A 24,591-nucleotide genomic window follows, 5' to 3' on the forward strand; every position below is an offset into this window, starting at 1 on the left:
CTCGCTGAAATCTGTCCGTAACACTTTCCATGGGTGTATTTACAAATGAAGGCATAACTGCCATCTCACGCTCCATCATTAACCCTCTGCGGCCTTGTTACAAACAGAGCTCAAACAGAGAGCACAGAGACGTGTTGGAAAATTCTGCACCTACTCATCCCTGGGAAAACACCCCAACACTCACCATCTGGAAGAAAAATCCCTTCTTTGAATTAAAAAAAAAAACCAAAACCAAACACAACCCTAGAACACCAATGCTATGGCAGCGGCAGGTTGGATCCACCACTTCTCTGACACCCCCAGCATTCCATATGCAGACACCCCAGCCGTCCCACCCGGCGAGCTCCGCACTGCCGACAGAGAGGCCTCCGGAGCCCGGCTATGCCGCTGCCACCAGGAGGATCGGCTGCTTCCCACCGCAAGGAGTGTCAGTCACTTGTGATAATTAACCAGCTCAAGATAATGAGCTCAGTCTGAAAGCAGCAGCAGCTCTTCCTCCACTTATTTCACTCTCAAATCCCTACTATCGGCATTGGCACGGCGGCCAAGGCAGACACAGTGCTCCTGCACCCAGGAAAATGCTCAGTCCAAAGACATTTGGTATTTGGGAAAAGAAAGAAGGATTTTTGTTAAATAAAGAGTATAACATAAAGCTTGGCAGAGCCCAAAGGGAACAGTTCTTTGGGACTCTGCGCTGCATCCTTGTCATCACCAAGTAAGGAGTCACACCACCAGCACAGCAGAGATTCCTGCCAGGGGGATGAAAGGAGAAGAGACACACACCTGCAGCCCTGTGCTAAAATAATTAATATTAAATGCAAGGAGACAATAACATGATGGCAAGAGGCAGGTGGACGCAGGAGGGGAAGAGGCCGGCAGCGACTCAGGGCTAAAACCATCACACCTCAGGGAAACCGCCCATCGCAGAGCCTGCTTCCCAGCTCAGGCAAAAGTCACCAACCCACACACAACCAGGATATAACCAGGGTAAATGGTGCTATCACTGGACCCTAGGAAAAATTTTTGACATTTTTTTCCCACAATCATCCTTGTCCATCCCAACAGTAAGATAGATGGGCACAGCAAGAAGCCAACTGCGGCAGCAATTTCTTTCACAGCCAACAGACATCAGAGGAGGGTTTCAGGTTGGAGGCACTTCAAGAGCTTGCAAGCTGCACTCAAGAGCAAAATCCACATGTGCCGCAAGCTGGAAAGGCATTTCTGGGTAATATTCACCCCAATTTCCCCTTGATGGTCCAAACAAAAATACCAATAAAGCCAAAAATGAGAATTAAATTGTTTTGGAAATGTATGGGAACCAGTAGCCAAATTTCTACAGACAAACAAGCAGCACACCCAGTCTCGACAAATTTTTGCCTACAGCTCTCTCCTTTCCACTCTCACAGCAGCTAATTCTTCCGCTCTTTCGTAAACATTTGAAAACAAGGTCACACGCAAAAATTCTGCTTTCAATTTGCCCTGTATCCATAGCGATTAAACTCAGACCCACAATACAGGACTTAACGGAGGAAAAAAAAAACCCAAAAAACCAAAAAATCCCAAAACCCCAACTTTAAAAAGGCCTGGAGCTGGGCTAGCCTCCGGCACGCTTGCCAGCTTGCCGAAGGCCAGGGACGAAAGCATCAATGATCACTGTTTTCTCCTATAATAGCGACAGCGGAATTAAATTGCAGGGCTCCAACAGCCGTGCTATCACCATAGTGAGGGATCTGGCCCCCCACCTACACCATCCTCAAGAAACAACCAGCCCAGAGGCAACAAAAATTTAATGGCTCCAAAACTCAGCCAGGCAGTGGGATCCAGAAAAGACAGCAAGAGCGGGATGAGCAGGAAAAAACGAAAGCAGCTGCAGGAGAGGAAAGACTCAGCAGCCTTCTCCCCATTCCCACTGGAATGGTTTTTCTTGTAAAAGAGAAAAATAATTTTCCCATTGTCTTTCCCCCCAACTCCACACTTGCCAAAGGGAAAGCATCAGGGAGCTTTAAACACCTACATACAAATTTCCTCATCATCACAGACCTAGATGCAGGCAAAGCCTCTCTGTGACAGTCAACACTATGAATTCAGCAGGGCCTTCCCTGCTTCCTGCTGAGTGCCTCAGTTTCCCCACCAACCAGGGGGGAGAGCAATAGCATTTCCCTGCCTGTGAGGATATCAGGAAAATAGCCTTGTCCAGGACCAGGTCACGGAGGATATGACTTTCCTCCTGCAGATGCTCCGTAGGAAAATAAAGCCAGAGGAGATGGGAAAATACTTGGCCCTGTCCCTGCACAGACCTGGGGTTACCGTGGGTCTCCCAGGCTCCCAACAAAACATCCCCAATTCCCAAGGCCCAACCTGAGCACAACGAAATACCTCTAAAAACGGGAGAACTAGGGTGCAACGAGACTGCAGGGGAGAAGCGTAACTCGCCATGCAGCACAGTAAGGGCTGACACCTCTTGGGACATACATGGCAGGGGAAGTGGGGAGAAGCAGCACGACATCGGTCCCCACAAGCTTCTGTACGGCACTGGGGCTTTATGGGCAGTGAGAACAGAGGGAGGGGGGCTCCCCGAGGGGCGAAGCCACACTTACTTCTCGTAGTCCAGCTTGCAGTAGAGCTTCTTGTCGCGGTAGAAGCAGGTGGTCTGCAGGGGCTCCTTGCAGGATGCACACTGGACGCACTGCTCATGCCACAGGCTGTCGTTCAGGCGCAGCAAAAACCGGTCCAAAATCACTCGCTGACACCCTTCGCACACAGACTTGGGGGTCGCGGCTCTGCCTGCGGGGAAGGAGCCGGGGGCTGGGGTGGGCGGAGGGAAAGACAGCCGGGGAGACGGGCCAGGCGAGGGACGGACGGAGGGTCCCGCGGTTCTCGCTTCCCGCACAGGCTCGTGGTTCGCGGGGGGACGGGGGTGTGCGGGGAGCTGCTGCGGAATCCGGGAGGGACCTGTGCCTTAGGGCAGCTCCGGGGGGGGCACATCTCCCCCAGTTTCGTTCCTCTTGGAAAGGCGGCAGCGGAGCCGCAGCTCAGAGAGAGGGCGACTGTTTGAAACCGATATTAAAACGAAGATAAAACGAAAAAGTTAATTATTTATTGTTCGATACGAAGGAAAGCCCTTCATTACAAGGGGGTTAAGGGGACACACAATTTAATGCAGTTGCGGAACGAACCGGGAGCAGGGAAGGCGGGCGCCGGGGGCACACCCCGGGCGAAGGCAGCGGCGCGGCGCCGGGCAGGGCTGCGAGCAGGAACGACTTGGGAAAGCTGCCCCAGGGCCTCCCGAACCCCCGTGCCCCATCGCTCGGGCCCGCCCGGCCGTGCCCCGCCCTACGGGGTCCCCAGGAGGGCAAGCGGGGTGCCCCGACTTACCCAGCAAGGAGGAGAAGGGGGTCGCGGGGTCCAGGGCGCTCTGCAAACTCTCCTCCATCTTCAGCCCGTCCAGCATGGTGGGGAGCCGGACCGGGCGAGGGGCCGCGCCGCCCGCCTGCCAACACAGCCCGGACACACCGCGCTCAGCCCGGCCGCCGGCCCCGCCGCCGCCGGCCCCGCCACCCCCGGCCGGGGCTTCCCCGCCCCGCCCGCCCGCTCCCCGGCGCCGCGCTCCCTCCTCCCTCCCAACGGGAGAACCCCTCGGGCCCCCCGTTCCGGCTGCGCAGCCGCTGCCCCGGCCGGGCTCGCAACAGCCCCCGGCCCCGACGTGGGGAGGCGACGGAACCCGGGCCCCCGCAGCCGCAGACGGGAGGATGCGGGACGGGAGGATGCGGGGCTGCCGTCGGCGGGGCTCAACCGCTTACCTGGGGCGGCCGGGGCGGTGCCTTCCTGCGAGGAGCCGGCGGGAGAGGCGTCCGCACCCACTGCTCCTGGGGGGTCTTGCGGCGGCTCCTGCCTCTCCAGCTGTCCCGTCCCCCCCCCGCCTCCCCACCGCCGGCGCTGCCCGGGGTGCGGAGCGAGCCGCGGCGCCCTGGACGGCTCCGGAGAGGAGCGCACCAACCTGCGGGGAAGCGCCCGTCCGACTGCTGCCAAGGAACATTTCCTGGAGCTGATACCTCCCTGCCCGACCCCCACCCCCTGCCCTCCCCTCTCCACCCCACTCGAAATAAGTTTCCTCCCCGCTCTCCTGCCTGGCTGCAGGCACCGGCCCCGCCACGCCTCGAGGGGCTGGCGGCCCTTCCCGGCTCCGGGGTGCACGGCCCGGCCTGGCCGCCCCGGCTCTGCTACGCTCCCTGGCTTTTTTTCCTTCTTTTCTTAGAAAGCCAAAAAGAAGAAAAGAAAAGAAAAAGGAAAACAACAACAACAAAAAGGTAGAGGGTGGTGCCCCACCACAGCGTCTCTCCCAGTAATGAAACTGGCTGGAAATCAAGTCCCCCTTCCAGGAGAAGCCCAGGCCGGGAGGTTCTGGAGAAAGCCGGTCCCCTGCCTGGGGCGGGCCCCGGAGGGGATGCGCTCCCCCGCGCTGCGCATTGCCCCGGTCGCCTCGCTCCCGCTGCTCCGGAGTGTTTAAAGAAAATGAGTGCTGGGAGGAGGAAAACAAAAAAGAAATAACAACAACAAAAAAATCCCAAAACCAAAGCCGGAGAGCTGCCGCGGAGGTCTCGTCGCCAGTGATCCGTGGCGCCGAGCGGGGCTCGGTCCGCTCCGGGTGCCGGTTCCGCGGGGCCGCAGGGGGAGGCGACCCCGGGGAAGCGGAGCTCCGGCTCCGCCAAACCGCATCGGCTTCGGGGAGGGGAAAGCAGCGGAGGAACGATCCCGCCCGGCCGGGGAAGATGAAACTTGGAGCCTTCCCGCAGCCCCGGCGCTCTCCCTTCCTTCCTGCTTGGGGGTTTCGCTGTTTTTCGGGGAGTTTCACGGCCCCGCAGGTCAGCGCGTACCGCAGCGGGGCTGGGGCCGCGTACCTGCCGCTGCCGGAGCAGCCTGGACAGGGGGCTGCGGCTTCCCCGGCACGAGGGAGGGCTGGGTCCCCCGTCTCCGGCCGGCGAGCAGGGAAACGGCCGCAGAGCTGTGAGGGACCCGCTATGAGATCGTGGAGGATGGGAGGCTTTTAGGGGCCTCACCTGTGTTCACCGCTGACCTTGGCACCAGGGACAGATGCGCTCCCAGCCTCTCTGTGGGGCATCCTCGTCACAAAGTGCTCCCCACACCTAGATGACGTGGGTGATGCAGGGACCGAGGTCGTGTCATCTGGGAATTCGTAGGAAGGAGAGAGGCCACAGGTTAGCAGAGGCAGCTCATCGCCCTGCCAAAATCCCATGGGAGAAGGAAACACGGTCCTGCGACAGCCCTATTGTATCCCAGTATAACTACACCAGGAGCTCGGGCATGAACGCCTTGGTACCATCACAAGGCTCAGTGTGAAACAGCTCTGACCACTCACATCCAGGATGGCTGCGCTGCAGCAGGGAGGCACTGGGCTCTGACACCTTTGTCTTTGGCTCTCCTGAAGGTCTCTGAGCAGCTCCAGCCAAGTGTCTGAGCAGCCAGAACTACTGGAGCCACCTCGCCAAGACACCAGCTCAGCAAGGACTGCAGCATGACCAGGGGCTCCAAGCACTGCATGCCGTTCCTCCTGCCTGTGCAAACCAGCCCAGCTTCCCCACCCTGTCCATCCCACTCACAGAGCTGGGCAAGGAAGATTTTCCTTACACAGCCAGGGCGTGGCAGCCCCATGGGGTGGGAATACCATCCACTAGTACTGCTAAAAACTGTGTCCCTGTGCAGGGCACTTTGCTTACAGACTCAGACCGCCCACCCGATTTGCTCTGCTCAGAGGTGCAGGAGCAGCTGGGAGGGATATCATTCCTTCCTGGATGATGCCACCCCATCGTGTTCCTCCTCCTCCTCTTTTCCATATGAGAAGGGTCTGGAGAGTGTCTTAACTTGCAGCTCTCGTGCACAATTCCCAGCTTGGTCTATGATGATCAGGTTTGGGGACTGAGTCAAGTGTGTAACACCTGGGAGGCTGCAGCAGGGTGTTGCTGCTCATGATTTATACATCCACCAGCTCTCACAGAGGTCAGAGGTACTGGAGCCCACCTGGCCTCATGCAAAGGATGGTCACCAGGTGAACTAGTAAAATATGCAAGAAATACACTCCAAACCCCCTCACTCCCAAAGCACACCTTCACCAGGGGCAGTGGCCCTACAAAACATGGGGGAATATTTCAGGCAGCTCACTACAGCCTCCAAGGCCTAGCTTCCATTATTAGTTCACCCAGAGCTGAACTAGGTGCAGAAGCCTGCAGCATCAGCAGCTGAAGAGAATTAAACCAGAGGAAAAGCAGGTCTAGGCTTTCTCCTTCTCCTTCTAGCTGTAGGGTCTGCAGGCAGCCAGGTGTTGCAAAAACTGGGTGGTGTTGGAGAACTGCATTGAATAGAAGCTGCCAACTGAATTAACAAGGCCACAACATTGGCAGAGGGGCTTCACATCTTCCCCAGCTGTCTCCCTGCTGGGGCTGCCCAGCTGTCATGTTTTGTGCAGTTCCCCACTGCTCACTGCTGGAAGGGGATCAGCAGCACTCGGCTCCCAGGTAGCCACAGCCACAGCAACTGCCATGGCTCCAGACAGCAGCAGCCAGATCCCTCCTCCAGCATCACCTTAACTCTGCCCAGCCAAGCAGATGCAGAACCACACTGGAACAGGCAGGGCTGGCCCCAGAAGCAGGCAGACAGGAGACCAAGGAAGAAGATGGCTGTGAGCCACCTCCCTTGGGACAGGAGTCACTGGGCCAGCATCATCCAGGTGCTTCTAATGCCTGAAGTCAACTTGACCCAGAAGACAAAGCCTTGCCCAGCACCAGAGACATCCCTCAATACCACTCACCCCTCAAAGGACCACACCTCCCTCTCCTTCTGCCACAGCAGCCCTTCAGAGGTATCAGCTGCAGCACAGCCAGCTGGGCTGGCCAGCCTGGCAGAGAGGCAAGCCAGAGACCAGCCCACAGCCACAATGCTGTCAGATAGCCCTGGGGTGATAAAATCCTCTCCTTTTACCCCTGAAATCCCCCAGAATAAGCCTGTCTCAGGTAGAGTTAATTGCACAGAGAGTACAGGAAGAGAGGAGAGGGAAATGGAGTGGCAACCACTGGCCTTGCTTAGGTAGAGGTTGGTCTTTGTCCACTCATGCTGATAGACACCTGGGGATTTATCAGGGCTTCTCCATCACGCTTTCCACCACAATGTACCTTGCCATCGTCCCCTGAAAGAGGATACAAACACTGCTTCCCACTGCCATAACCAGCTCTGGGGAGCCCCATGTGCCTCCTCTTCCTCCTCCTCCCCCCTGGGCCCTCTGGTGCTCCAAGAGGTACCAAGTGAGCACAGCCTCCACAGCCTCCCAGCTGGGCCTTTGATGGGACAGCAGAGAGCTGGGAGGGACATATGAGGGGAAGAACAGAGTAATCAGGCATCAAAGGGAACCTCTCAGGGGAGCTCAGGTGAGATGGTGAATGCAGTCCAGGGGCCCAGTCCAGACAAGAGGTCCTTGAGGAAAGGCCCATGTTGGTGGCACTCAGTTGGAGTCACATTGTCTGAAAGGCATGTCAGGTCTACAGGATGTGCCCCCAAATCACTCCATCCATCAGGGAGCCCAGAGTCAAACTGAACATAAACCACCTCAAACTTCTATAGTTTGAGATTTATTTTTTTCTACTCAATCCAGAAGTGCTGTTGTTGGACTCAATAGAAACTGAAGCAGCTGCTACAGAACCCAAAACTCCAGTTTTTTGAAGCCCCCTCCACAGAGCACTGCAGAGTGAGCAGCTCAGAATTAATACATGCTTTAACACATTTGGCCTGTACACCGGAACGAAGCTTGTCCATGGTGGGGGGCACCTGCTGCTAACTCAGGAAGCTCATGAGATGTGATGCATGGTGGGAAAGAAAATAGTCTTGCACTAGTCATTCCCAGAGCCTGGATTATTTATTAATCCCAGAATTTAATCCGAGGCTATGAGGGGCTTCATAGGGTAACCAATGACTGTTTTCTTTAGCTTATCAATGATTGTGATTTCTACTATTTTATGAAAATTAGGTTTTTCCAGGGCTGAAGACTGGGGAAGCTCCAGCCATGCCAAGCTGCTGTTCTTCTGCAACAACTCACAGAAGGATAATCACACCAGTGAGCTATTACCAACTGCTATGGGATTTGTTCCTCTGGGTGTCCAGAGACTCACTCCTATACTTTGCAAGGCTTGGGGAAGCAGAGCTTTTGGACAACACCCCTGTATAGAGGTCTACAACACGAATGAGGAATCCGAGGGTTAGGACCAAATCCAGGAGATTAGATCAATCTTCAGGTCCCCAGTGACAGTGATAGAGCTTGGTTGCTCCATGACTTGCACAGAACATTTGTCTGTTAGTGGCACTTTCAAATGAGCAAGTGGTGTCTTATTCACAGAAGCCACCCTGAGTCTCATGGTCTCTCTGCCCTGCCAGACCAAGGGTGGGGGAGTTTGTGGTGGGGTGTGTGTTAAGCATACAAATTTTTCCAAAAACCCAGTAGTCATCTGGAGAAACAGGGCAAAGCCCTCCTCAAACTGCAGCCTGGAGACCTTGTGGCCCAGAACCCAGAGATCACCCTTCCAGACTGCTAAGAGTGAGGGTGTCCAGCAGCCACAAACGGCCACCTTGAGACTTCCTGCCCTGTTTTGGTTATCATATCCCATCACTTTCAATATCAAAGTATCACAGGCAGTGGTCTGGATTTGTTTACAAACAGTGGACCGAGATCAGCATCATTCAGAAAAGAAACCCAACCCAGCCAGCTCTGTTCTTAGAAGTTTACGTCTCTTAGAGGGGAAGCCTGAGCAGCCCAGGCTGGAGGTGACTTCTTGCTCCATCTAACCAGCAGCGTGGTGTGGTACCATCCCAGCACAGCCTGCATGCAGCATCTCAAATTCCAGCAACAGTTTTACAATGAGCAGGTTGTGTATCTTCTGTATTTAAACACTTCTCTTTTAATGGAAAATTACCTTTTCAATTAAAAATAGCTTCTTGGTCAGTGCTTTTCACCTCTTTTGAAATTCTCCATGGATTTTTCTTAGGAGGCAAAGAAAAAATTAAAGTGTTTTCATAAGGCTGCAGTTTTCCCTCTTTTTCTCCACTCTTTTAAATTCACTTTTTCCTTCTCACAGTGAAATACTGGAAAATGAATCATGTCCCCATGTGGGAGCTTTAACAAAATGTTTCATTTTTATCTTTCTTCCTTTCCTGTTGTCAGTCCTCCTCTCCCTCGAACTTCCCCGAGCCGGCAGTGTTGCAATCTGTCACGCGGACAGACGAAGCGCGGCTGCATCTCACCCCACTGTCTGCTGAGAGGGTCAGAAGGGGCAGATCACTTAACACTACACCTGTTTTATGAATAATAATACAGACAGTTTCACTGAGTTCCTGGGAGGACATTTTCCCACCAGGATAAGCGCCGCATATTGAACAAATTAATGTCTTTAACTCGTTTGACTCTGGTTAGCTCAGTTGCAATGGAAAGCTCCAGTGGTGCCACTGGAGCAGGGGAAAGACCAGGAAGGCCTTTGAGGATGGTTTGTTAGAGTGTCTTGTTCTTTCCTTCCCTGCAAGTTTCTCTCATGGAAGTGTGAGATTATAAATTTGGGGTTTGTTAACCTGTTTCCAGAGCAAAAATATGGAGGGGAAAAAAAAAGAATAGGACTCATGAAGCTTCAGAAAAATGGAAGTTATCGATGAACACACAAGGTCTGGGTCACCCCAAAATACTCCTCCTGGACCAAAATGAAACACTTTGGTTCTTTCCTCAGTGGCTGGACTAGCTCAGGGAAAAAAAAAATACCAACAAAAAACCAAACTACCCAAACAACCACCCCCCCCCCACACACACATTAAAAACTTACTTTTAATATTACTTCAAAAACTTCCAAGAATTCAAAGAGTCCTAGAGTTTCTTTTTAAGATGGTGGAATGAAATGTTTTGATTCAAAGTAGCAAGTTTCGCTAGGTCTTTCCTTAGCAGGAACAAGAAGAAGCAATACATGTCCTCTCAGGACCATGTACATCAGCACAAGCAGTGATGTCCCAGGTGACATTCCTGCCCTGATTTGGGCTGCCCAAGGGTCTCAGGAGGGACCTCAGCCCCATCGACCCTCATCCCCATCCCAAGCTGGACCTGTGACTGCAGCAAAAGAGGATGCTGCTCTGCCAGCTCCAATCAGTGCCTCATTCATATTATTTTGTTTTGTTGACTTTTATTGAGAATGAAAAAATAATTTAAAGCAATTATCTGTACAGGGGGCAGGGGGATGGTTAGCTGGGTAGGGGATCTGTGACCCCCCCAGACAAGCCAGGGAGGGTTAGAGGGGGTGATTTACAGCTGTACAAAATCACGACAATCCCACCGAGGAGGAGTGGAGGGCAAAGGACATCTCTGGAGCTCTCACAGGCTCAGAGCAGAGGGGCAGGTGGCTGTGCAGGGGCACAGGGGGACAGGGGCTGGCCAGACAGGGGCCAGACCCTCAAGTGACCTGCAGGGGTGTCTCCAGCATCTCCATGAGAAAGGTGTCGATGGGGGTGTCTCCAATCAGCTTGAAGAAGAAGAGGTGCTCCAGGCACTTCAGCCCGATGGACCGCAGTGCCGGCAGACGCAGGAGGAGTTTGGCAAACCTGGGAGAGACCAGATTCAGAGGCATGAGGGAGGCACTGGCTGCCCTCTCCCACTTCTTTCCAAGCCTGCACCAGCCCAAATTCTCCCAAAAAATGCTTTGGGGCATTCTCAGACTTAGATTCCCTCAAGCTTTCAAGATAAACATTTGTTGCCTCGTGTGGAGGGAATATATATCTTTCTAAAACACAATTTGGCTTTTTTAAAACTTCAAAGAAATAATAAAAAAAGGAAAAATTAAAAAAAAAAAGATACATCCATATTCTCCCTCCAAGATTTGAACATCTTAACATCTTACAAGACTTACATCTCCATGGTGTCATTTAAATCTGTCTTCAAAAGTCCCCAGGCTCTGAGAGGGTGTGCAGCCCCTCAGCTGCCAGTCACTACCTCCCGTTTGGAGGCACAGCTGGAAGTGGGTGCAGCCGACAGCCTGTTCCCTGTTCCCCCTGCCCACAGACCGCTCGCAGCGTCTGCGGTGACAGCGAGAGCCAAAAATAGCAGAAGATGCTGCGGGCACATCTCTTGGCTGGCGGCGGCGGGGACCGACGCAGCTACCGGCGCTTTGAGAGCTCGGCCAGCAGAGGGTAGGATTGGATTGGAAAGCAAGAAAATTCCATCTCGCCAGCCTCCTAAAGGCTCCGGATTTGGGCACTGTGGCTCAGGCAGAGCCAGCACGGACAGTCCAGCCCAGCCCATCCCAGTCTCCTCTTTCCAGGGTAGGTATGGTGCTGCCTTGCCGGGGACACTCACCGCCCTGGCTGCTCGGGGTACTTCTGCTTCGTGTAGGCTTCCAGTGTGGCATAGACCTTCTCCCTCAGTGATTCCACTTCTGAGGGGCTGGACAAACCCTTGGCATCTGGTCAAGGGCAAAAATACAGGTGGGAAAGAAATCTCTGCAGAGGGGGTCCTTCCACTGCCAGCAGAGTGACTGTGTGCGTGGGCAGGAGAGGACTCATGCTCTCTTTAATCATGTATCCAGGGGCTGGGACAAATACTGGTCTACTAGAAAGTGTCCCTGCCCGTTGGAGGGGGCTTGGAATGAGACGATCCTCAGGGTCCCTTCCAACCCAAAGCATGAAATCTGTCTGCAGCCCTGATGCTCACAGTGACCTGCTGTGGCCCAGAGGGAGTACCTGTCACCTGGGACTGTCCCCAGCCTCAGACTTACCTGGGTTAAACAGGACAATGGCTCGCAGGCACCCCAGCTCTGACTTATCCATCTGCATGTCTTTCATTTTGGACACCAGCTCTGTCAAAACCCTGCGTGTGGGGGACATGGGTGAGCAGACAGAGACCAGTTGTTCCACTGAAAAGCATCTCGGACAGGCACTGGGAATACCCGCAATTCTTCTCTGCAGGAAGAGGCATCTCTGAGGCACAGCCATGCCCCACACCACTGTTTTACATGTGCAACACCAGCATCCAGGGACCTGAGTATTAAATTTGCTCCTGTTCTCACTTTGCTCAGCATGCAGCACTCACAATTTACACTCACTTGAGGAAAACCACATGGGTTTTCTCCACTTTTTACTGTGTAGTGCAAAACATGGGCACTGTCCTTACACGTGCCCGTTGTGTAAAGATTGGTGAGGCAGTGTCCTGCCAGGAAGGGAGCAGGCATGGCAGGCACAATATGTGTGCAGTTGTTACACAAGCAAGTTGGGGTTTAAGGCGCTGCCATCTAAAGCTCTTGATGATCAATATTAGGCCTAGATACAGCTACAGGAAACTCTTGAGAGAGGAGCATTCCTCCCCCTGCACACCCAACCAAAGATCTGCTTCTGCAGCTGCAAATCCCTTTCCACTGTGCTTTTATCCCATTCTTGTTTTTTAAGTCAGTCAAACATCCCCTGCTCATTCTGAGCTACTTCTGCCCCAAATCACAAAGGGTTTGCTCTAGTTGCCCTTAAGGACATGTTTCCCATTCAGAGGGGAAGGCAGAGCAAGCCTGGCCACCACTGCTGGGGGATGACAGCAACAGGCCACGTACCTGTCAAAGATGGAGCCCACACCAGCACTGTGGGCACTGCTGCGGTGCACGTGCAGGCCTGTGGCCAGCAGGATCCCGTCCTGGACTGACACGGAGCGATGGGAGAAAGAGGCAATGAGCAGCTCATTCCAGCCTGCAAGCAGAGGAGTGCAGGACACGTGAGGCAGTTCAGCCAAAAATCAGTCCCACATGGAGCAGGAGAACTGATTTCTCCCTGATGGCTTTAGACTAAGCTCACAGGAGAGTTGGTACCTCAGGTACCAACTGCACCCCTTGGCAACACTGCAAGGTGTAGTCTATCCCTTGGAAGTATCTGGAAAATGCTCTCAGGCACACGGTGGGATTCTTGGGGTTGTTTTGGGCAGGGACAGGAATTGGACTTCGATGATGATGCTTGGAGGTTCCTTCCAACTCAGAATATTCTATGATTCTATGACCCTGACCAGCAGCAAGCAAGGAGCAGAAATTGGCTCAAAGGGAAAAAAATAATTTTTTTTTAAAAAAAGAGGAAAATATCTGGGGTTTCTTCCTTAAAAACATATTCCTAGCAACTACAGTCCCTTTACATCATTTTGCACACTAATGTGCCCCACGTGTAGTAGGATCTGCATCAACCAGATACATTTATTAACTCTCCCCCGGCCCTCCCTGTCTGCATGAAGAGGGGGACAAACAACAGATTCTGCTGCCCCATCCACAACCTCTGCCAACCTCTCATCATGTCTCAGAACAAGTCTCCCACCCTGCAACAGCAGGAATGGACTGGCTCAGGATTGCACATTCACCATCCAGCCTGGCTGGCATGGCACACAGCCCAGAGAAGGGACAGGGGCACCAGGAACAGCCACAGGTGGGGGACACTACCTGCCCGGAGGAGAATGACTTGGTCTTCCAGTGTCAGGTCAGAGAAGTGGGGGATGCGCTTGGCCCACTCGACGAGTGTGAAGAGCTGCTTGTCAGCCGCATGGCAGATGTTTGTGACAGGGTCATTTGTCTAATTAGGAGCAATATCCAAAAGAAAAGAGCAGAGGAAAAGAGCGGAATTTGTCAATGAAAAAACTTTGATAATCACAATCTGCACTGCACATGGTATCAAGTTAATAATACTCAATGCCACAAGTACAATGCTCAAACTGCCAATAATCTCAGCTGTGTGCTGTTGGGAAGAGCAGATATTTGCTACCACTATCCCCTCTACAGCCAGCCAAGTCAGCTGGTTGCTAGACTTTTCTATTTGCTTGCTGTCCTTTGCAAAGCAAGTCCCTGGTGGTCGGCTGCAGTCCTGCTCCCCAGGGCACATCTGAAAGCCAGGAAGCAGCCCCTGAACAGGCATGAGCAGCAGTTTTATCCAAACCAGTAAAACCACAGCAGTAAACCTGCTGCGTTCAGTTCCACCCCAGTCTTGGTCACAGGGGCAGACAAGAAGTGTCCAGGGCTATGCACATGTGGAACCTAGCACAGGGCTCAGACTCTCCAGCATCTATTTCCCTATCTACTCATTGAAACTAAAGGAGACTTGGAAAAAATGCTTGGAAAATAATGTATAGCCTGTTTTCTAGTTGTCATTCAGAGGAGCTACAAAAGAAAAACTATTGGTGAGTTTTAGGTGGTGCGAAGCAAAATCCCCTTATAAAATGCTGTTGTTCACATGGCATTTGTCTGTTCAAATCCCAGCTCAAAGCCTCTCATTACTGGCTGCAGGTGATGTCAGTGGCTCTTACCGAGCTCTCTGTGCTCACATCACTGTACGCCTCCGTTTTGGGTTCGACTGCCAGCTCAGCTTCCAGGATCCTCTCCACGGGCATATCCTCGCTGCCATTGCTTGTGGACTCGGCCTCATTCTCACTGCGCTCCCTGCTCCTCTGCCTCTCTTCCTGCACAGCTGTGGGACAGAAACACAGCTCTCTACGTCCACAGCAACAGTCACCTGCTCACAGTGGGTCCCCTTGCCTCTGGGACAAGGGATGAGAAACCCCCTCAGGAGGGGGAGAACAGAAAATAAATGGGTATTTCAGATGTACACCCATTAAAATGGCTGCTCCCATACCAAGAACTCTGAGGTTGCTGCAGACCAGCAGCCTTCAAACTTGACAAAAAATTGTGATTTCCAAAGTATGAAACTCCAGAACAGAGGGAAGAGGAGTTGATACCTCCAGGTGGCAGCCTGGACTCAGCTGTCACTAGGTGCTGGAGGAGGCAGGAGGGATCCAGCACTCACATAGAGGTTTGTTGTGCTCTCAGCATGCTTCCAACAGTTCCAGTGTGCTTTCAACAATCCCACAGCAGTCAGATCATCCAACAGCAGGGCTAGACAGTCCAAACCCCAAGTTGGATTCACACATGCTGCTTATCTCATTCCTGAGCAAAATCTTACCCAGTCTGGCCCAGTCCTGGCGTCACCTCTCCCTCTACCACCTCTCTTCCTAATCCTCCCCACTAGAAAGTTCCTAGCACATCAGTGCCCCAACACCTTCACTCCGTTCTCCCTTCTCTGTATGTTTTCCAACACAGCTACTGACGAAAGGCACAGAATCATGAAATTCTCTCCAAAGCTCAGTTATTAACCCCCAGGGCTGCTCTGTGTAAGACAGGTCAGTGTAGGACATGTATCTTGTATGCCAACCCTTGTGTGCAATACAAGTCCTGGGTGCACTTTTTTTTAGAGAAGTCCCAAAGGGAAATACGACAATCCTGTTTAAAAAAAGAAATTACCAGCAGGCATTATATTTGTTTAGTTCATTGCTGGGGAGAAATGTCCAAAAACTAATCCCCTCTAGCATCACTCCCCTGTGTGAGTAGGAGCCCAAAGTGCCTTGCATTAGCCTTTAATTAGCCCCTGGCTAATTTTAGGGTGTTTTAAGGGGAGGGCCAAATCAGGGGAGGCTCCTCAGCACTAAGACTCATAACCATTTTGCAATGCTCAGTGCTTCCCTGTGTTTCTCCCAGCTGGGAGAATGTGCTTCCCAGCACTGCCCAGCTGCTGGGCAACTGGTAGCACCCAAGGAGATGTATCAGTGGGGTTTCCTGGCTGGTGCTTGTGAGGGAGGGCAGCACAGGACACAAGCATATGCCAGCCAGCTGGCGAGAACATCTGTGCTCTTTAGAGTAATGGACAGGAAAAGCCATGTAAGTGTTTCTGAAGTCACCAAAATCTAAGTGGAAGAAAGTACATGGCAAGGAAATACCAGTCCCATCACTCAGCTCCTGAACTCAAGCTGCAATCCAGTTTCTGGAGCTCCCAAAAACCCCCTGTGATTGCTGCAGCCAAACTCCCACAGGATCCACCAGGATCCTGGGGTTTAAATTTTCACTCTCTGCAAAGGGAAGCTGCGTTAACACCCTGGTCATCTGAACCACTTTGCACCCGGTTGTAAGGGAGAGCTATGCCTGGGATTAAGTTTTTGACTCCAGCATGGCATTTTGCAGTCCCCTGCTGCCCTAAAAGATTGAGGCAGTACAGCTTTGATGATGCTACAGGGAATAGGATGAGGTTTAGCTCATGCCCAGTGTTACAGCTGCTTCCCCAGCCTCTGCCCTGCACCGTCTGAGCTCTGGCACAGGGAGCAGTTTGCACGTTCCACAGGGGAACGGCGTGGCCTCCAAAAGGGACAGCTACACTGTCTGCTAGCATTCAACCCTGAAGGCAGCTCAGTTACTTTATCTCAGAAAAAATGAGCTTAAATGCTCTGCTGGTTGTCACTTCCTGACCTTACATCTGTTAGTATAATCTGGGAGACAATCCAGCTCAGCAGTCCTTCCTCCACCAAGGAGGGAGAACCAGCTGCAGGGGACAGGGGTGGACAGATAAACAGCCAAGCTGTTGGGCTTGCCCTTCCCTGCAGCAGAGACTTGGTGGCTTTTACAAAGATCTTCACAATCTCCAGAGCTGGGTGGGAGAGAGACAGGGCTGCAGGACCCTCAGCAGCTTTTGGAGGCTTCCCTCAATCAGTGCAAAACCCCTTTAAGTCCAATTGCCACGGGTTTGATCCTTGCTCCACACTAAATCCTTTAGGTGGTTTGGGCCAGAAACACGGTTCTTTGGGAGTTGCAATGGGTGTGTGGAATATGGAAAAGGCTCTGTGAATTACTTCCATACTGCTCTCTCCCAGAGCACAAAACCCTCGCAGGATGTGAGCTCATCTCCAAAGGTGAGGCTAAGAGTGGAAATGACAGAGAGCTATAAAATAAGAGATAGAAATAAATCATTCACCCTTATCTTCCAGTACAAGAATTAGGTGGTGAAAAATGAAGTCAGTAAATCAAAAACAAAAAAAGGAAGCTGCTTTTCACACAGGAGACAAGAAGGCTGCAGGACCCCTCACTGCCGGGTGCTGTCTGCAGCAGAGGTTTTCAGGGGTCCAAGGGGTCCAAGCCATTAAGGTCACTAACTAGAGACAAGGTTGGGTCAAAATCAGTTAATAGGTTCAATACTCACCAGTGTGTGTGTTTAGGTGAGAAGAAAAAAACATTGTAATAGCTTCCCCATCAGCCTCTTCCTTTATTAGTCTCTCTCCTTATTAGGAAAAAATTTGTCACAGAAGGGGTTGTCAAACATTGGAACAGGCTGCTCAGGGAAGTGGCTGAGTCACCACCCCTGGAGGTATTTAAAGGACAGGTAGATGTGGCACTTAGGGACAGGGTTTAGAGGTGGTATCTGCATCACTGGGCTAACTGTTGGGCTTGATCTTAAAAGTCTTTTCCAACCTAAACTATGATTCTCATTTCCTTTACGTAACAAGGTCCAAAATGTACTGAAGCTGTCAGTGTAGGTTTTTGGAATGCACCAGCCTTGGAGGGTCACCAAGAACCTGATTTATCCTAATGAATGAAGAAAAATTTCTTCAATTCCATTCCTTCCACCAGCTCAGTCCTACCTTCCCTCTTCATCCCCATGGCGAGGCACTTCTGATAGCGGCAGTACTGGCAGCGGTTGCGCTGGCGCTTGTCTATGAGGCAATCCTTGTTATCCCGGCAGGTGTAGATCAGATCCTTCCGGATTGTCCTCTTGAAGAAGCCTTTGCAGCCCTCACAGCTGTACACCCCATAGTGCTTCCCTGGGGAGGCAAGGGAATCAATGGGCAAGCAGGTATTTGCCCTTCCTTCCAGTGTGGAGGAGCTCACACCAAATCCAAAGGTAAAAAACCTGGCTGCAGGGAATCATCTTAGCAGAGCTGAACTGGCTTCAGGGGGTCTTAGCAGGAATAGTGACCAGCAGCAATCAAACTATAGGACCACTGTTTTCCTGTGATTAGGAGGGACTGCATCCCAGTGGAATGATGTGGAGAATCTTAGCTGCAGTGCAAGTGCAGAACAGCCACAGGCAGCAAATGGGGTGCACTGATTAGGAGGGGGTCTGTAAGGCACACTGAGGTATGAGAGAAAACCCAGACACAGCCAGAACCCAGCTAACACAAAGCAGAGGTAAACGAAAACACAGAGATTTTGATAGATTTACCTTTGGTAAACAGGGACAAAAGGTAAAATGAGATTATACACACAAGGGAGAAGAGCATGGGGTTTAGGTTTGCTCACTTTTGGGCACAGTGCAACTAATCTGCAATACAGACGGCCAGACCCAGCCATGAATCCTGCAATGGCAGTACAGCCCCAGCGAGCCCCCACAATGCTCAGTGCTGCACAAGCCTTGCTTCAGGGCACCAGGGGAGTTCTCATTGCACAAAGGCTTCCTCAAGAAAGAAAACCTCCTACCTGAGGACCTGTCCCCACAGATGGCACAGATGTGTTTGGCTAGGGAACCTGGACTTGTAGATGGATAATTCATGCTCCCGATCCCCGGGAGACCCGGCAAGGGCTTGACATCCTCCGAGCTGCTGACATTGTTCAGGACATTGAGCTGCAGAAGCAGAAGCCACAAGACAGGTTAGAGGGGAGACTCGTATCTCAATGACACCATCCCCAAATGGAGCTGACCTTTCCTGTGCTGCTCCCACAAGCTTATCCCCAGCAAGTCCATGGGGCTGCCATGGGCATACAGACGTCCTCTGGTGAATCCAGCTGGAGCGGTTTAAGCAGGCACTAAAGCAGATATGGCCTGATGTTGTAACCAAAGCCAGAGCTGGAAAAGGGCAGGCAGCAACCTCAGCTGCTCAGTTACAGCCTCCAAGCGATGAGGCTGGTGGGATCCTGCCTGCTTCATTAGAGGATGCTGATCGCTGGCTGCTGGCAGCCTCAAGCACTAACAGCTTAGTAAAGAAGAGCTTTGCAGCCAGATGATCTGTTGCAATTGAACCTGAACTGCTGCATGGCTAGGGAAGCTGTAAGAGCATTTAAAAAATAAATCACATTAGGTGGGTTAGCTTGTCATATGCAAATCTTCATACACACATGAAAATGTGGCCATTTGGTCACTCTCTGGGACTTAGGTTCCCAAGCACCACCACAGGTGGCAGATTTGGGGTTACCAGATTGAAAAAAAGAGGGATCGGGCCGAGCATCTAAAAATCAGCAGCTGCGAGATGCAGGCAAACGATGCAGAGCCCCCAGCCGAGATCCCCAGGAGCTGCTCGTGGCTGCTGAAGTTAAAGGTTACAAACCCACATCGATTAGAGACCAAAGCCTGATGTTGCCCAGGGCTTCGTTTTATTGCTGTTTGCTTTGGAGCCACGTTGGCAGGGCAGGGAGGATTAAGGGCCATTGAGCACATCTTGTCAAAAGCTGTCTGGGCAGAGCAGTGTCTCTCCAAACCTACCATCAGATCACCTTCCCTACTGTCATGGGTTGAGGGCTGGGGATAGTTGTTTCATCACTGAGTTTGCCTGGAACAGTCATGCCAATTTACCAGCTCAAATTCTTCCCAGCAAGAAGGCAGAAGCAGGGATAGAAAACAAGGGTTTGGATGAAGACCCAGCTAGAGCTTTCATTCCAATCTCCATAACATTTAAAAAGTAGATTTCATGCACATTCCTGCAAGCTGTCCATTTGCTCCAAGAAACTGCCCATTTCCCACAAAAAAGTATGATAATTTCCACAGTAAATTTCAGTAAAGGACAAGAGGTCACCCCATTGGAACTTTTGGACCTGTCCTTAGGAAAATAAAAAGGTGAGGCCTGTTCTCATCTTCCCTCACCACTGTCCTTTCATTTTCAAAGCTTCAAAGGTCTAATAACATGGAAAATAAAAACTACCCATCAAAAATCAGGAGCCAGGTTGTTTTGCTCCACTAGAAAATATAAGTGTATTGGGAAAAATTGCACAGAGGAACCGAGGTTTGATCTCCCTGGCAGAGACTCAAACCAGGCACTGGCAACTGTAAATCCTTATGCTTCAAAATCCAGGCCAAGGAAAGGAGAAATAAACCCCTTCCTCCGTGCAAGTGTCCATCATCTTGGCAAAATGCTGAGCCAGGAGGAACTTTTTATGGTTTAAAATGTTACTCAGAACTCAGGTACCACCTTTTCTTTCTCCCTGTCTGCACTTTGAAACAATAAAATGGAGAGAAGGTATATGGGAGGGGGACACACAGGGCAGTTCTAGCCATCAGTGTCCTCAGAGCTTGACTCCTGCAGGTTAAGTGCAATCATGTATGATATCTGGGACAACTGCTTGAACCCAAATCCATTAGCTGCCTCTCTGCTGAATCCCCAGGGTCCAGCTGTCTCCTTGCATTAGAAGCAACACAAATGGAACCCTCTCCTCAGATCTGGGAACTTGGCACAGTGCCCAGACTGGGAAAACCACTTCCCAGAGCATCCCCAACCCCAAAGGAAAGGCTTCCAACCAGCCAATACTGCTGCAAGTTCCTGTCCAGCCATCCTGTCCTTGATGTCATGGGCACAAATACTGTTAGATCCATGGGGAACAGTTAGCTGGTGCAAGGGGAAGAGGGATCCTCCAGCATTCCCACTGCTGATAGCTAGGGCCCACAAAGGAGTTGAGAATACTGGGGAAAGGTAAGTCAAACCTTATCCTCTTTCAGAGCTCTTCAGGGGCCTCCCTATATCATCCTCTCCCAGCCTTCCAGGCGCTAAGAAGAGCTCCAGGCATTCCAAGGAGTAGCAGCAAGGTATGGGGCAGAGAGGGCTCAGGGACCATCTCCTTGCTGCTTCTTCAACAGGAACCATGAGGCTTCTGAGCACTTCCTACCTTCAGGTCCCACTAACAAAACACAAAATCTTGCTCATAAGAGGCAGAATTTTCACTTAGATATGGACTCCCAGAACATTTCAGCTCTCTGTCAAAATTCCACACTGCTACAACCCGTGCAGGAGGTAGTGCCAGGCTTTTGGAGCAGCATGTCTCTGTCCCACAGAGCCACCCTGGGATGCTCCCAGCCCATCCATGGCTTTGGGAAAGCACCAGCCCTAACACCTGGGTCTCCCCTGTCTGGAAGGGAAACCTCAGCACCCATGTGAGCACAGGCAGTAAGGATGGGAGTGCTTCGTTTTGCTGCAGGCCAAGTTTATTTGCAACACAGTAGGTGGCTGGCATTTAGCATTAACATTTGTCTCCCCCTAGAAAGTCCATCTCCTTTCCAAATAATGAAACGAAGCAGATACACTTTTGCAGGAAGAAGGGCAATGTTTCACGTGCTGCAGCCCCTGGCTATCCTGTCTGTTTCCATGTACAGTAATTACACACTGCAACAGATGCAGTGGAGGGGAGCTGGACTGCACCCACAGTGAGAACAAACCTGGAAATTAGCTCTCTTCCCTTATCATGTAGGGTATTTTGAAACAGATACTGGTGTGGTCTCTGTGTCTATGCAAGGGTGATTTATGCAGGTACACATGCTAGAAAACGTTCTTTACAGCTGAACTCCTTGACTGACCAAACTCCCCACCAGCCAACTCTCTCAAGTTTTGGAACTTTACCATCCTGAACACTGAATTGTAGCAAAGAAAGTGTGCACATCCCCACCTGTGGACTGGTATGTGTCATGAAATTCATGCCCGGGGCTGAGGAGAGAGCGACGGGGTGTGAGCTGAGGGAGGAGGCAATGACCCTGTAGGGCGAGCCCAGGGCGTTCACTGGGGAGCCGATGGCGTTCATGGGTGACGGCAGCGCCCGCGAGGCATTCATCGGGGCCTCGAGGTAGCTGTGGGACCCCTCCACTGGATTCCCCGTGGAAAGGCCTGAGGACAGGCTCACAGACGTGGAGCTGGTGTGCACAGGGGAATCTGCAGAGAGAAGCAGAGATGAAGTACACCATGAGTATGGCTGAGTGCACAGCGATCAGCTGCCCAGCCTCAGTTGTGTCAGCTCAGATGCCAACCAAGCCCCAAAACCAACCAACAAACAGGCCTCATGCTATAAAGGGAAAAGAACAAAATGTTGGTTATAGTATAGGAAACTGAGTTATATACAGCAGCAAAACTTACTGTGAAGATAATGTTTAATAACAAAATATTCCTTCTCTGCTTCGGTGCCTCAGCAGACTTGGAAGAAGGCACCACTGCCTGCCTGCATCAGGCTGGTTTTCTCTGAACTCTTCCCTGAAGTCCCATTTCTTTTGTCCAAGACAGCTCTAGAGACAGCACACTTCTCAAATCACAAAATCCCCACCAACCAGCCTGGAAACTCTGAATGTTCCCCATGTCTTATGAAGCACCTTTGCTCCTTGAGATGGCTCTGGCCTTGTGCTCCCATGGCTTAGTTTTCCCCCTTCCCACCCACGTGTGTCTCCTCTGTGCCATTTCACATGTTCATTCTCAAAGCTGAATGCCAGCATCTTCCATAGGAGCTGGAGCAACACAGGAACTGCCCATGACACACTAGCAATGCAAGTTTCAGGACAAGGCCATCACAAAATAATTTGTCCTTTATTTTTCCTGATTTGTACAAATCAGAGCACAGACTTTGGCCACACAGATGTGCCCAGTCTCACAGCTACAAGGACAGAGGGTTCCCTCTCTCCATACTAGAGAGCTGCAGTGCACATCGCCAAGTTGAGCCTCACAGTAGCCCCATGAGATCAGTCTGCCCCTGAACCCTGCTGAGGAAGAGGTGGTGTAGAAAGACAATATAACCTTGATCATTGCCACTTCAGGGCAGACTCTGAGGCTGAACAGCTCAACCAAGGCCTAAATACTGTCTTCTGTAAGACCAGTCTCAAATATTCAGAGGGTGTCTAGGCATCAAATGCCCACTAGTCCCAATGGGTCATGTATCTAGATGCATTTTAAGGATTTACATGACCTTTTCTCCCTCCCTTAGAATTTACCAGCCATAGTTAGCATTAGCTGTCATTAACATTTATGTGAACCATTATTTCTGTGTTGGTTTTTCAACACAGGAGATCATTCCCTGGAGTAGCAAGGCAAAGATGTTGTGTGGGAAGGTCACACAGTTGGTTTTTCATGGCTGGCACAGAGGATACATTCTCCCATTGCATTTGCAAGTAAGGCAGTGCTTTGGTGTTTTGTTTGTTTGTGTTTTTTCCTCCTTTTAACATTATTGCAAAGTTATTTACGTGACAGTGTTTGCTATTCTACCTGAAGTAACAATCAAATCTGATTCAAAGGGAAGATGCACAATAAAGACGGGAAAAGGTCAGCTTGCTGAATAACATTAAAGACATTTGTCAGAGTCAAGGAGGACTCGATCTGCCGTTATCAACCCACTTCAGACTTAATTCTGCAGAGGGAGGGGGAGAAAAGGTCTTTGTCAATTCTTGCTTTGGCTTTTTGGATCAATTCTCCCAGTGGGAAAGCGATGTGCAGCAAGAGGAAGCCGGCTCAATGACAACAGCAGAAGCCTCGGAGGCAGTGAGGTGGTCTGGAGGCAGGGCCAGGGCTCCCGCCTGCTGCCACAGAGCCACCCCACATCCCCCTGCCACCATCATGGAGACATACAGCCTGTTTTCTGTTAGCAGACAGCAAAATCCCTACCTTGGAATGGCTTCCAAGCACTGAAGTCCTTCATCCCAGAGACAGAGTGCCTTTAGCATTGGGCAGAAGAGATGTGCTGTTTGCCTGGACCCCCCATTACCTAAGCAAGCGCTCAGCTCACACAGGCACCTTGGGGCTTAAAAGGACCATCCTGACTTGAGCCATTACTGGCTTCAGAGAAAAGCAAATGCATTTTTCATCACCTGTGGTACCATAACACACAGTCCTCCCCAGCATGCATAGCACAGACCTAGGAAGAATTTGCTTTTACGCCTCTTTAAGCAACCAGGTAAACAACACTGCCTTTGAGGATTCCTTAGCTTGGAAAATAAGTCATTGCAGGGGATATTGGGCAGACATCTATCACACCAGGACAGCTGAGCAGAACAATGATTCTTCATCCTTTTCCATTAACATAGAAAAGGGCATATTTTGAAAGTATCATGCAGAAGATTTAAACCAATAAGAAAATACACCCAGGAGAGTTATTTAACTGTTTGCTTTTATGCCAGACCTTATAGAAACACTGTCACTGCTAAGTTTCTCCATTAGAGAGGCTCCAAGTTTCATAAGGGCCCAGAGTAAGGCTTTCACCCAAGGAGGCTGCTGGCCAGGGCAAGCCCCACAGTGTGCTCAAATCCCTGCCAAGGGGCAAATGTTTCAGGGCTGTGCCCAGGGGAACCCCCTAGACCCTAGGATGGGATCAAAGGTCAAAGCCAGGAAACCTAGAGGGCTTGTACCTCTGTTACACCAGCAATGAGATACCAAAGAGGAAGCATGAATGCATGAAGGAGTGTTTGCTGATGGAGGTGAATGGATGGATAAATGAAAATACCTACTGGAGAGCACAGAGGTGTAAAGTCAGGCTTTGCCAGGGCCTGATGACACAAACCGGAGTTAACATGCTTGTTTCTACAGCGCCTGGCCACAGTGTCCTGCCAAGGCTCTGACAAACCCCTTGGTCAAATCCAGCAGTATAAGCCTTCCAGTTACCAAACAACAACTTTATCCATCTGTTACAAATTGTAATAAAGTCCCCATTTAGAAAAGCACAACAGCAATGACAAAAAAGCCCACAAACAACTTCCAGTCCCTTTCTGGGGTAAGTCTGCTAAGCCAGT

At 51.3% G+C, this 24,591-nt stretch overlaps 2 protein-coding genes across 3 annotated transcripts in view; both read right to left on the reverse strand.

Annotated features, from left to right (window-relative positions):
• Positions 1-3,451, reverse strand: part of LMX1A (LIM homeobox transcription factor 1 alpha) — a gene marked incomplete at both ends in the record, with an annotated part of 41,226 nt that extends 37,775 nt beyond the window's left edge. The window contains 2 exons of the mRNA XM_082286852.1: positions 2,598-2,784; positions 3,376-3,451. Coding sequence (XP_082142978.1) covers positions 2,598-2,784; positions 3,376-3,451 — 263 coding nt within the window. The remainder of the gene's footprint in view (positions 1-2,597; positions 2,785-3,375) is intronic.
• Positions 3,452-10,484: 7,033 nt separating this feature from the next.
• RXRG (retinoid X receptor gamma) overlaps positions 10,485-24,591 on the reverse strand; it is a gene marked incomplete at both ends in the record, with an annotated part of 36,703 nt that continues 22,596 nt past the window's right edge. For both annotated transcript variants that reach the window (XM_082286906.1, XM_082286907.1), the window contains 9 exons: positions 10,485-10,632; positions 11,384-11,489; positions 11,802-11,893; positions 12,624-12,756; positions 13,488-13,617; positions 14,345-14,505; positions 17,498-17,677; positions 18,333-18,477; positions 21,501-21,760. In XM_082286906.1, coding sequence (XP_082143032.1) covers positions 10,485-10,632; positions 11,384-11,489; positions 11,802-11,893; positions 12,624-12,756; positions 13,488-13,617; positions 14,345-14,505; positions 17,498-17,677; positions 18,333-18,477; positions 21,501-21,760 — 1,355 coding nt within the window. The remainder of the gene's footprint in view (positions 10,633-11,383; positions 11,490-11,801; positions 11,894-12,623; positions 12,757-13,487; positions 13,618-14,344; positions 14,506-17,497; positions 17,678-18,332; positions 18,478-21,500; positions 21,761-24,591) is intronic.

The sequence above is a fragment of the Coloeus monedula genome, assembly GCF_965178545.1.
Source record: "Coloeus monedula genome assembly, chromosome: 9".
NCBI classification, from domain to species: domain Eukaryota; kingdom Metazoa; phylum Chordata; class Aves; order Passeriformes; family Corvidae; genus Coloeus; species Coloeus monedula.